Source organism: Macrobrachium rosenbergii, chromosome 2 (genome assembly GCF_040412425.1).
Source record: "Macrobrachium rosenbergii isolate ZJJX-2024 chromosome 2, ASM4041242v1, whole genome shotgun sequence".
In the NCBI taxonomy this organism is placed as follows: Eukaryota; Metazoa; Arthropoda; class Malacostraca; order Decapoda; family Palaemonidae; genus Macrobrachium; species Macrobrachium rosenbergii.
The window spans coordinates 56,421,771-56,435,104 of NC_089742.1; the positions used below are offsets into that span (position 1 = coordinate 56,421,771).

The 13,334-nt window shown below is 36.5% G+C and overlaps 1 protein-coding gene and 1 long non-coding RNA gene across 3 annotated transcripts in view; one reads left to right on the forward strand and one right to left on the reverse strand.

The window, feature by feature from the left end:
• Nucleotides 1-13,334, reverse strand: part of LOC136847345 (uncharacterized) — a 147,787-nt gene that overhangs the window by 118,932 nt on the left and 15,521 nt on the right. The window lies entirely within an intron of this gene.
• LOC136849854 (uncharacterized) lies at nucleotides 1,206-8,957 on the forward strand. 2 transcript variants are annotated; one of them, XM_067123336.1, is made up of 5 exons: nucleotides 1,206-1,420; nucleotides 3,932-4,089; nucleotides 5,442-5,536; nucleotides 7,845-7,979; nucleotides 8,185-8,957. In XM_067123336.1, the coding sequence occupies exons 2-5, from the start codon at nucleotides 3,984-3,986 to the stop codon at nucleotides 8,725-8,727; spliced, it is 879 nt and encodes a 292-aa protein (XP_066979437.1). In that variant the 5' UTR covers nucleotides 1,206-1,420; nucleotides 3,932-3,983; the 3' UTR covers nucleotides 8,728-8,957. The 2 variants fall into 2 exon arrangements, with proteins under 2 accessions (XP_066979437.1, XP_066979446.1); XM_067123345.1 differs by having other exon boundaries at nucleotides 1,213-1,420; nucleotides 7,848-7,979; nucleotides 8,185-8,956.

A 13,334-nucleotide genomic window follows, 5' to 3' on the forward strand; every position in this document is an offset into this window, starting at 1 on the left:
ATCCTCGAAATATACTTTCAAGAGAGACATTTTTATTTGCTCTAAAATGAGAACATCACTTTACGAAACGGTAACAACCTTAAAGGCCTTTATCTCATGGTGATTTATTTTCTGTGGTATCTGTCTTGATTTAGTTCTTTCTTTCCTTTTGCTCAGAGTGCGGAAAGTACCGAAGTATCTGTGCCGAAATGAATACATATGGCAAAAGCGCTATTATCTTAAAGATTCCTGACACGTCTATATCAGTGATTTTGATATGTTCCAACGATTGTGGTAGATAGCATCCTTTGAGTCACCGATTTTCGTTTTTTTTTTTTTAACTACGAACAGATTAGAGTCTGAATCGTCAGCAATAAGACAGCCACATCCGGTGTGATATAATCGTAGGTAATTAATTTCTTTATATGTAGAAAATCAAATCAGCTGGTATGAAACGATTAACTAAATGAAACAGATTATAGGATTTAGGCCAAAAGCCAAGTTCTAGGACCTATGAGCTCATTCAGCGCTGAAACAGAAATTGACAATAATAAGGTTTGAAAGGTGTAACACGAGGAAAACCCCGCAATTTCACTAAGAAACAACTGCTAGGAGAAGGTGGAAAGGAATATGGAAGAAAGAGAATATGAATGGAGGTACAGTAAAAGGAATGAAGGGGGTTGCAGCTAGGGTCCGAAGGGACGCTGCAAAGAACCTTAAGTAATGCCTACAGCGCACCGCATGGGGTGCACTGTCGGCACTAACCCCCCACGGAGATTAACTGAATGTGCATATTTGCTGGTCAGGAGGTCGTCTATGCCCCCAAACAACACACCAGCAATCCCCTCCCCACCCCCACCACGAGAGTTCCAGTCTGTGCTCACGTCAAGATCAGAGAGCATAGATCACCCATCATGAGTGAAAACTGCGTCATTCCCAACTTCCTCCAGCTGGCGGACATACACTTATGTCAGGACTGTTGTTAGCAGTTCGAAATAAAAGACGTCACGATTCTGCCATCTTATGCCACTCTCGCAACGTTCGAAATTTCGGACGAATCGTTTTCTTTCCGTATGCAGATAATCTCAAAAATTAAATCTGTTTTAGTACTGTGTAAGTATATTAATGTTGCTATGACATTTTGAAGAGCCTTGTAGGGTCACGTTTTGAAAACTGTACGCACGGTTGTCTTCCCAAGGCGGAGCAAATATATAATGAATAAACAACAAAGCAAAGAGAAATATAGAGTAAACATGACCATATTTGTAGGGTCAACTTTATTCGTTGCCTCGACACGAAGGAAATGCATCCGGTCGGTAAAATACGCGAGTTAAAAAGCCCGAATAAATACATACGGCGACCACTGACAGTCCTGCTGCATTCCCCATTCTCGACTTCACGCTGTCAGGAGCGACATCTTCAAGAGCCACTTACTTATCAGGTACGTGATGTCCCTTTTAAAAGAAATGTTCACTTGTACATACACTGACTCTTTGAACTGGATTGGATTAGAATATAGAATCTGGGCCAAGCGCTGGGACCTATGTCGTCATTCATCACTCGAGATAATATTGAGACTGAGTGTTAGAGGTGAGCATCTTTCCGGTATGTATCCACCTTTGCGGCGTGTTTAGTACAGATAATGACCCCCTAAGGAATACTCCCCGTAGCGAGGCAGTGCCGTCAGTGCACTTCATGCAGCGCACTGTAGGCACTACTTAAGGTTCTTTGCAGCGTTCCTTCGGCCCCTAGTTGCAACCCCTTTCATTCCTTTTACTGTACCTCCTTTCATATTCTCTTTTTCCATCTTACTTTCCACCCTCTCCTACCAATTGATTTATTGTGCAGCTGCTAGGTTTTCCTCTGATACACTTTTCAAACCTTTTATTGTCAATTTCCGTTTCAGCTCTGATTGACCTCATAGGTCCCAGTGCTTGGCCTTTGGCCTATATTCTATATTCAATTCAATTCAATCCCAAGAAATACTAGTCCTAGATAACGACCCCAGAAAACCCCTGGGGATCACTACCTAGGAAAGATCCAAAATTAATAATAAACATGTACACGATAATAAATATAACACGCAAACTTGTGCTGTAAGATTAAATGAAAATTCTGTTTGTGTTTTAGGAAATTATTTTAAAAACGTTAAAATTCACATTGGTTTCAAGGCCAACTGGTTTCCTCTTCAGGTGATTACAGTACAATAACAATAAAAGCAGTACAATACAATAAAAGGAGTACAGTACAATAAAAGCAGAAAAGTTACAAATGTTGAGAGGAAAAAACAAATTAACAGCCATCTTCGGTCATTACCAAACTACCCATTCTAAAAACGACAATTCTTAATTATTCAACGACCTGGCAATCTTGTTAACGTTGGCTGCTTGAATTACATGATATGGTAACAAACTGTCAAACTTGTAGTTTCCATCATTCAAGTTAAAACAGGACTTTAAATCATGCACACGATAATACACACACATATCAACACAGATTAATACATTTAAATAAATACATCTACACAGATTAATACACTCAAATACATTCACACAAACTTGTCAACAATCACGCAAGCGCACAGCTAAAATCAAAAATACATATAAACAAAAAATAAAATCTGAATAGCTACAAGCGCAAAATTTATATTTATGCGAATATAAATCTGGACAGAATTCCAGCTGTCATACTGTATTAATAAGCAAGCTATCACCAAAAGAATGTACCCTACTGTTCTTTTACTCTTAAAAGCAATCTCTCGTACTTTACGTCCACATTTCTAAATTTTTCCGCTAAAAACTTTCTGCGCATATATCCCCAATAATTCTGTTGTTCTACGGCACACATGCAACCTGTCACGTTTATTTATAATAATCATATTCCAGAAACCGGCGCTACTTTGGCTTGTTATCTACACTTCATCTACTCCCAGGTGCTAGTACTAAGCATGGCGGAAGCTCCTGGGGACGCCTTGCTCAGTGCTAGCCCCTCCGGGATCAAAGTATTATATACACCCATTTCTATATTGTGTGGTCGACAAATTATTATATTAAAAAATAAACGAGATCTTCGTGCGGCTCTCTGCTTTATATTTACCCCTGGTGTTTAGTACTAGCACCTCGGAGTAGGTGACACATACTCAACAAGCCAAACTAGCACCCAGAAACCTTTCAGAGCAAATTTGGTTATGACAGATGGCTATTAAAAAACAATTACAGAGAAAGAATAAACAAAATTTTCACAAGACTATTTTTACTGTTTTTGAGTAGCCAGTAACTAAAGCAGTATGTGTAAACTGTCCATTTAGAGGGATTATGCTTATGTAAAGAAATCCCTCTGTATACTGTGCTGATGTACACTGTAACCATATCGTAAATATTGCAATTGTAAATAATATAAGTTTAATCCTTTCAATAAAAAAAATAAAAAAAAGAAACATTTCAGGCAGAATCGGCAGAAAAGACAATTCAACAAACGTGAAAGTTTCTCCCGAACAGAACATGACGCAATTGCAAAGAAATTTGACTATATAGAGTGTGCGTGCAAGGCGTTCCAAGCCTCCGGTCGAACCACCGCGAATGCTGTCTGGTTTCGGTTTATTAAGTTAAAATTCAGCTGTAGCACTAAAACATATTTTTTTTAAGCTACATTTTCCCCTCCTGACTCTCCCTCTCCTGGAGTTATTGGAGTGGAATACAGAATTTAGGCCAAAGGCCTAGCGCTGGGACCTATGAGGTCATTCAGCACTGAAATGGAAATTGGGAGTGAAAAGGTTTGACAGGTGTAACAGGAGGAAAACCCTCGCAGTTGCACTATGAAACAAATGTTAAGAGAGGTTGGAAAGCAAGATGGAAGAAAATAAATATGTATACACATATACACGCATACAGAGAGAGAGAGATTTGTTATTGCTTTCAACAGTACTAACCACTCTCACTTCCTTCCATTCCAGACGCCAGAGAGATCTATCAATCACCGAACAGTCAATCATTCGTCTCCCAGACATGAGGAAAACGATGGACAATCAACAGTTTTTCCCAAAAGTTTGGAATTCGGCCACAACAGGGAACCATGACAACGTGCCTCATTTTCCTTGCTGTCTTCATCCTGGTAACATTGTCTTTATATTTTATTTTCCTTGTGTTTTTTATATCACTGTTCCATTTTTTGTTAAGATTACTATCATAGATTGCTTTTGACAATCTACTGTGGCTGTTCTTTTCGTCATTATCATTCTTGATAATTGTTGCTTGGAGTAAACTGCTGCTGAGATCTCTCTCTCTCTCTCTCTCTCTGTATATCTCTTTCTGTATCTACTTTTACCCTATTCCATGGTCAATCACCAAATCTCTCTCTCTCTTTCTCTCTCCAGCAATGAACACTCTTTAATATATATGATTTCCATCACACCCTCCTCTCTCTCTCCCTAGCAATGATGACTGTTTAATAAATAGGATTTCCCCCCCCCCTCTCTCTCTCTCTCTAGCAATGATCACTCTTTAATACACAGGATTTCCTATCTCTCTCCCCAGCAATAACATGATTTCCTCTCTCTCTCTCTCTCTCTCTCCCTCTCTCTCTCTCTCTCTCTCCCTTGCAATGACACTCTTTAATACATGTGAAATTCCTCTCTCTTTCTCTCCAGGAATGATAACATATGATTTCCTCTCTCTCTCTCTCTCTCTCTCTCTCTCCCTCAATGATCACTCTTTAATACATATTTCCTATTTTGACATTATTATTATTATTATTATTATTATTATTATTATTATTATTATCCCGAGACACGAACCGCAGCAGCAGTAAACGCAATTAAATTCTGTATCCGGTGATCCGTATTATATTACAATTATGATTAATGCCAGGCCTCTCGAAGCGTCACTCATCGCTGACGATGGGTGGACGAAATTTTTTCATATAATTAATCTAAGAAGAAGTTAATATCGAAGATTATTAACGCCCTTGTGGTGATATTAGTGAAAATCTTAGGTCTGTGCTATGTTTTTCGGTTGTGTGTGTGGATCTATTGTTTTTTAACTTTCCCAGTGTGCCTTTGTATATTGAGAGTCTCTCTTTCTTTCACTCACTCTGTATATGTATGTATGTATGTGTGTATGTGTGTATATATATATATATATACATTTATTTATTATATATATATACATATATATACATACATACATACATATATGTAATTATCATAATATACATATATATATACACACGTATATATATATATATATATATATATATATATATATATATATATATATATATATAGATAGATAGATAGATAGATAGATATATATACTCAAAGTGTGTTCATTTGTTCACAGCCTACTGACTTTAATTCTCTATCAATTCATCATGTTTTTAATAACGTCACCTTTTTTTTTTTTAAAAACCTTTGTATTACATTCCTTCTCAACAAATTTACATGTTCCGTCATCTTTCATCGGCAGACGTAACCGTCGGAGGATTCCCGTCAGGATGTGTCACTTACATCAACCAACTACTTCCGGTCCCCAACCAGCCTTCGATACCGAACTGCTTGGAGGTACGGACAGTCGATGATCTCGACTTTTTTTTTTTCCGTTTATATTTTCCCTTGTGATTTCTCTTTTGTGCATCGGTTCATGAACGCAGACGTAGGTAGACAGATCGATATATATATATATATATATATATATATATATATATATATATATATATATATATATATATATATTATACATATATATATATATATATATATATATGTATTGTATAGATAGATAGATGTATAGATAGATAATGTATAGGAGTTTTTTATTATATATACATATATGTATGTATGTATATATATATATATATATAGATAATGCATAAGTAGTTTTTTGAGATATATATATAGATATATAGATGTATAGATAGATAATGTACAAGTAGTTTATTATATATACAGTACATATATATATGTAGGTATATATATAGATAATGTATAAGTAGTTTTTTATATATACGTATATATATGCACGTATGTTTGTATGTATGTATTATATATTTTATATATATATATATATATATATATATATATATATATATATGAATAATAATTTACGAGTGTGCTTGTGGCTGCGTTGGAATGTCGTTAAACTGACGCAGAATATTCCACTTCCGTTAAGAAGTTCAGCGATTGTCTGAATATGAATTTATTTGCATGTTCTTGAAATTTGTTATCCAGGTTAAAACTACTATTTTAAAATTAGGCTTGAAATTTGTCATCCAGGTTAAAACTACTATTTATAATTAGGTTTGAAATTTGTTATCTAGGTCAAAACTACTATTTATAATTAGGTTTGAAATTTGTTATCCAGGTTAAAACTACTAATTATAATTGTTTGAAATTTGTTATCCAGGTTGAAACTACTAATTATAATTAAGTTTGAAATTTGTTATCCAGGTTAAAGCTTCTATTTATAATTAGGTTTGAAATTTGTTATCCGAGTTAGAACTACTATTATAATTAGATTTGTTAGCCAGCTCTAGCTTCCCCTCTTGAAGTCTGAAGACTACTGCTTCGTAGCAAACTTTCAGTTGCAGGCAGTTAAATTTTCCAGGTGTTGCAACTACCAAAAATTAAGTAATTACTCTTCACCGTATTTAAGTGAAAGGGGACACGAGAGAAACGATTAAGCAATTAAAATTGGTCTCTCTTTTTTTTGCCGTTTTCACTGAAAGCCTTGTCGGTTGCTAGGAGCTTTCAGTCCCTCCCTTTCTTTCCCCTCAGCTTTTCCCTTTAAACTTTCACTGGAAAGTGACCACAGCAAAATCCCGCAGCAGTCCTGCGTGACCCATTTCTTAACACCCGTCATTTTTAGTTTTCTGTAAAAGAAAACTATTGTGACGGTTTTGTCTGTCCGTCCGCACTTTTTCTGTCCGTCCTCAGGTCTTAAAAACTGCTGAGGCTAGAGGACTGAAAATTGGTATGCTGATCATCCACCCTCCAATCATCAAACGTACCAAATTGCAGCCCTCTAGCCCACTCAGTAGTTTTGATTTTATTTAAGGTTAAAGTTAGCCATAATCATAATTCTGGCACCGGTACAGTACCAACAACACAGGCTGAGTTTCATGGGCCGTGGCTGATAAGTTTCATAAAGCATTATAAGCCGCACAGAAAACTAGACTGAGCCAAGGAAACTTCGGCGCATTTTTTTACTTTTTTTTTCCCCTCTCGTCCAGTCCTTCTCAATTCTTGGACGCTACCCGTCTGTCAGCAGCCATTCAGAATTTCACACGAAAGTCACCACAAAAGCTGCGCCTCCTTTGCATGGCCCATTTCCCAAACTTTCCCCGTGATTGATCGTGCCTACTCCTTGTGGTGGTGGCCGAGGAAATGGAGGAGGGGGGGGAGGGGGGGAGGGGCGCCTTGACCTCCCACTTCTGCCTTTTTTCTTTTTTTTTTTTTTACTTCGGTCGGCAGGATGTTACCATATTTCACGCAGGCGCCAGTGACATCTGCCTCAATTTTCTTTTTTTCTATTCCTCCAAGAAGTCGCTGCGACCGCTAAAGGTTCCGTTTCTATAAACACTCTTGATTTCCGTGACTTCATTTATCAGTTTTTGTAAGGAAATACTTGTTGCTAAGATTGTGTCACGATTCTCTTACGTCTCAATAAGCTTATTTCTTCATGTATGGAGGAAGAAGTCATGTTTCTTAAGATTCTAATAAAATGATCTTTATGAATTTTTCTTCGCTCTTCTAATTCTTTAAGAAAGGGCCTTAGACGCAGGAAAACAACTTTAGTTAATAAGATCATAAAGTTAACTATTTGATGTTAACTAAACCAAGACCATTTGTAAACGTGAATGCTTATCTTCAGCAGATGGACACAAGAAGTCTCAGTACTTTGAGCGAGGACCACGGAAACGAATGGGTCATCGTGGGTCTCTTAGGTCACGAAGACATTGAGAATCTTGACTGGAAAGTCAGATACCCAACGAACATTGGTTTCCAGGTCAGAGAAAGACCATTATCATCATCATCACTATCACCCTCGTTCTGATTATCATTATTGGTTTTCGTTGTTGGCAAAAAAAAAAAAACTTTAAATAGCAACCTAATATACTGTATGTTGTTGGTATATTCTTATAATGAAAATAAATAAATTATAAATTCTGGTACATAACATCTGACGTATATACTTCAAATTCCAATTTCAGGCATTCGTATTCCTGAGCGCCAACGGCTTCATCAACATCCGTCAGAGCATCAGTTTGGTTTCGTCTGCTCGAATCAAACCTTTATCTGACCCGGAAGTCATTAGCAACTCGAAGTCAGCCTATGAAGAATCTAACATTGTAGAGGAAGCATGCAAGTGTGACTCCAGGCATGCAAACGCAGGCACTACACCTGCACAGACCCAACAGACTATCCCCGGACCCCCTCGTTGGCAAGTAATGCAGGTCAGCGATCGTCAAGCAGAGAGAGCGCCTTCGAGACACCTGTATCCTGCCAACTCCACAACACTGGCAAATGACCAAGAACACTCTACACTAACCGAGCTCGATACGTCACATGATCTGAAGGGAAGAAGGGGTCAGTCTATTCTTTCAGAGCGTGCGAGGAATTCTAAGCTGACTCGCATGTCCCTCTGGACGAGGTATTTGCAAGTCAAGTCGACGGCTCGCTTGATCCAGCAAGTGAGAGAAAGGTCTTTCACAGACAAATCGACTAAGTATTGGCTTCTTCAGACGAGGGTCTAGCTGTCCTTGTGAATAATGATGAGGGATTCTTAACCTATGTATCATGTGACAGCACTCCCGAGCGATGATTTTTATATTTGTATATATCCTCTGACAATTTTTACAATATTTATGTACATAATATTATACAATGGTATTTTGCATTCATCTGGGTCTTTAATGTGTATATATCCTCTGACTAAAACCCACAGCAGCATACATGCAAGATTATTACGCTTTTGTTAATTTATACAATATTTATGTATATAATATATAATAGTATTTGGCATTCATCTTAAGTCTTTAATGTGTATATATCCTCTGACTAAAACCCTAATCAGCATACATACAAAATTAGTATACTTTTGTTAATATATACAATATTTATGTATATATTATATAACAGTATTTTGCATTTATCTGGGTCTCTAATGTATAAATCAGCTACCTGTACGTCAAAACCATAATTCATTTTTTCTTTGTGTTTGGTGAAATTCTTTAAGGATACAGAATTTAGGCCAAAGGCCAAGCACTGGGACCTATGAGGTCATCAGCGCTGAAAGCGAAATTGACAGTTAGAAGGTTTGACAGGTGGTAACAGGAGGAAAGCCTCGCAGTTGCACTGGGAAACTATTTTTGAAGAGGGTGGAAAGACATGGAAGAAAGAGAATATGAACGTAGGTACAGTAAAAGAAATGAGGGGGGTTGCAACTGGGGGCCGAGGTGACGCTGCAAAGAACCTTAAGTAATGCCTACAGTGCACCACGTGAGGTTCACTGATGGCACTAACCCTACTATGGGGGAAATTTTTTAAGGAATGGTTATCTAACTGATACTTCAGCACTCCTGAAAAAAAAAAGTGTACCTTAGTTTAACCAGACCACTGAGCTGATTAACAGCTCTCCTAGGGCTGGCCCGAACGATTAGACTTATTTTACGTGGATTAGAACCAACTGATTACTTAGCAACGGGACCTACAGCTTATTGTGGAATCCGAACCACATTATAGCGAGAAATGAATTTCTATCACCAGAAATAAATTCCTCTAACTCTTCATCAGCCGTCCGGAGACTCGAACTCGGGCCTACCAAGTTCTGGGCCATAGCTCTACCGACTCGCCCAAAGAAGAGCTAAAAACATTTACTTAGAGGTGTAGAGACAAGTCAAATTCATACCCATTAGAATATTTTTTATAATATTCTGGGTAAAATGCACAGGTTATAAAAACACAAACAAACACATGACTGCATTCTGCAAGCAGAAAACTCGTAAGCACATACTCTCGTCTTTTGCATACAATGTCTCCTGACGGCGACCGCCAAGCAGTTTCTAACCGCTCCATCCTATATTTACTGTTTGTTTATTGCAAAAAACTTCGTGTAAGTCGGAGCAATACAGAGAACAGTGTAGAATAGAGTTTAAAAACCTTCATAAATGACAACACTTCAATTGTTTATGACAGCGTTGATGACTGTGTTCTTCTCCGTAATATATATATATATATATATATATATATATATATATATATATATATATATATATATATATATATATATATATATAAATATATATATATATATATATGTATGTATGTATATAATGTGTAGATAGATAGATTTAAATAATATAGATAAATATTTGAATAGACAAATATTTCAATTTTTAATACATACATACATACATACATACTGTACATACATCTATATATATATAATGTATATATTTATGTAATATGTATATGTGTATATGTATATATAAAATATATAACATATATATGCAAACATATACACATACATTCATACATATTACATAAAAACATATATACACTACATATATATTATATATTATACATACATATATATTTATGTAGTATGTGTGTGTGTATATATATATATATATATATATATATATATATATATATATTCCTGTGACATAAATGAACTTCAGCAGAAGGACACCGAAGAGAAAAGGTTTAACGATACAGAAACTTGGAGTTCATGAATGAAAAAATACAACAAAAATCCCTCCAATGTACAAACGAATGAGAAATTTACTTTGCTGCTCTCATAAAGCTATGATCCGTAATGATGAACAATCCTAAAAATGAAATGATAATGCTGACCTGGTGTGAATTTATACTCTATTCTCGATCAAGAACGTAAAATTATAGTGATATTTGGGTGACAATGAGGTGACAATGAAAGTAATCGGCACAAATATTCATCTTCTGACCCAAGTTTTCCGAAGACGCTGATGGAAAATAGTAAGGACATTTGCAAACATTTGGTATTGTAATTTGTAAATAGTATGTAAATGACAGAAAATGAACCGACAATTGAAGAGATAGCCTCAAGGAGAATATATGAAGTCCTTCTTGTCTACATCTAAAAAGTGCAAGCGTTGATGACAGGGAGGAATTTATCAAATGCTTGCAAATTCTCAGTGGAACAAGTCACTGAATACTAATACCAGCACATTATTCTTCTTTACTACCTCCTTTTTTTAGCTTTCTGTAAAAGGAAACTATTATGATGGCTTTGTCTGTCCGTTCGCACTTTTTTCTGTCCGCCCCCAGATCTTAAAAACTACTAAGGCTAGGGGGCTGTAAATTGGCATGTTGATCATCCACCCTCCAATCATCAAACGTACCAAACCGCAGCCTCTAGCCCCGGTAGTTTTTATTTTATTCAAGGTTAAAATTAGCCATAATCGTGCATGTGGCAACGATATAAGACAGGCCACCACCTGGCCGTGGTTAAGTTTCATGTACAGCGGCTTAAACAGCATTATATCTAGACCACAGCAAGACAGATCTATTTTCGGTGGCCTTGATTATTCGATGTAGCAGCTGTACAGAAAATTCGATTGCGCCGAAGAAACTTCGGGGCATTTTTTACTTTTTATAGGAACCTTTATTCTCCTTTACCAGGTGCCTGACATTCCCCTACTATAGCCTCTCATTCTCCCTATTTTCCTTTACACTGTGGTTACTCTTCTTATACAAGTCCCTTATTCTCGTCTACAAACAGATATATAGTTCTCAAATGCCTCTTATGCTTCTGTAACAGCTCTTCAGTTCTCCTTTAGCACCACATTCACCACCAATCCATCATTTTATCAGTGGCTACCCTCTCCCCATCCGCCCCCGCCACTCTAGCCCGCCCCCCCCAATTCTTTTTTCTCCTCATGGCATCTATCATTACAAGGAAGTAATGCTTCCCCATTGTAGGTCCGCTCATTATCTTCAAAGCGTCTATTCGATGGAAATGATCTTGGAGCATTCGTCAAAATATAATGAAAGGGCTAAATCTGAGCCTGTATTGAAGGTAATTGCGCATGAGCGCTAGTCATAATGTGTTCAGATTAAATTGAAAATAAACTCTCTAATCATACGAATAGGTAACGCTTCTTAGCAAGCACCTCTTTGAAGGATATTACTTACAATGCCTGTTGTACTAATTATAATGTTTTTCTTTGTAGCTAGCTTTAGAGCAAGGGAACTACAAAATTTGATTCATATTCCCAACAAATGTATTGATGACAAAGCTCTAAGATTCAATATAAATAGTGACTCTTAAAAAACTAAAGCATGAAAGACCGAACTCTGTTTAATAATGGCAGAAGCAAGAGTTCAAGCCACGCCACTAACCCTATGTCTTGAGGTCAGGCACTCCACATAGTAACCCTCAAATTAGAAAACAATCTTCATCTTTACGGCCTCACAGTATGCCCTCTCTTTGAACCTTGTATGTGAACAATGTTGTACTGTATTTTCCTCGATAAGACATCGTTTTGACGCTGAGAGATGTCAGTGTGAGCAATTAAAATCATTATGAGAACAATTAAGCGCTAATGACTCTAGTGTATCACCGAGTATTCAGGGATTTCATTAAATCGGTATTTTCTTCAGAATCACTGTTTCAGGCTTTTTTTTTCCTTACTCAGCAACTAAAAAATATTACTGAATACCTTAAAGTTCAATAAAAGGAAGAGTAAGAACATAGGTCTAGGTGCTCAATAACCTGTAATAAAATTTAACGGTCTTTTAAATTATGTATCTAAAATGACACGTTCGGTGATGTGGATTATTAGAACAGTGCAGGTGTTCTCGTGTTCAAGTAAAGGCGCGTGGAAACCGGTTTCCGTGTATATAGCCATAAAATATTGGTTAGGAGAAATATAGTAGATTGAGTAATATCTTCTCTTTCGTTACGTAGTGTTATTGTGTAAATGTATCTTAAAATAATACTATATAGTATATGTATGTGTATATATATATGCATATATATACAGTATACACACACACACACACACACACACACACACACACATATATATATATATATATATATATATATATATATATATATATATATATATATATATATTTCATTTTCGTTTACGTCGATGTACTTACATGCATGAGCTAGTTATGCAATTACTAGTGAATTCAACCTAATCTGGTATCTCCTCCAGAAACCAACTACACTCAATCACTTTTATTAAACTATTATAAGTTTCCTATTCTAGCAGTCCTTTATTCTTCTCTGAGCTCATTCCTACCCTTTGTCTCTTCTGTCTTCTTCCCAACCTATCCTAACCCATTCTTTACAAATCCCTTCCTCCCC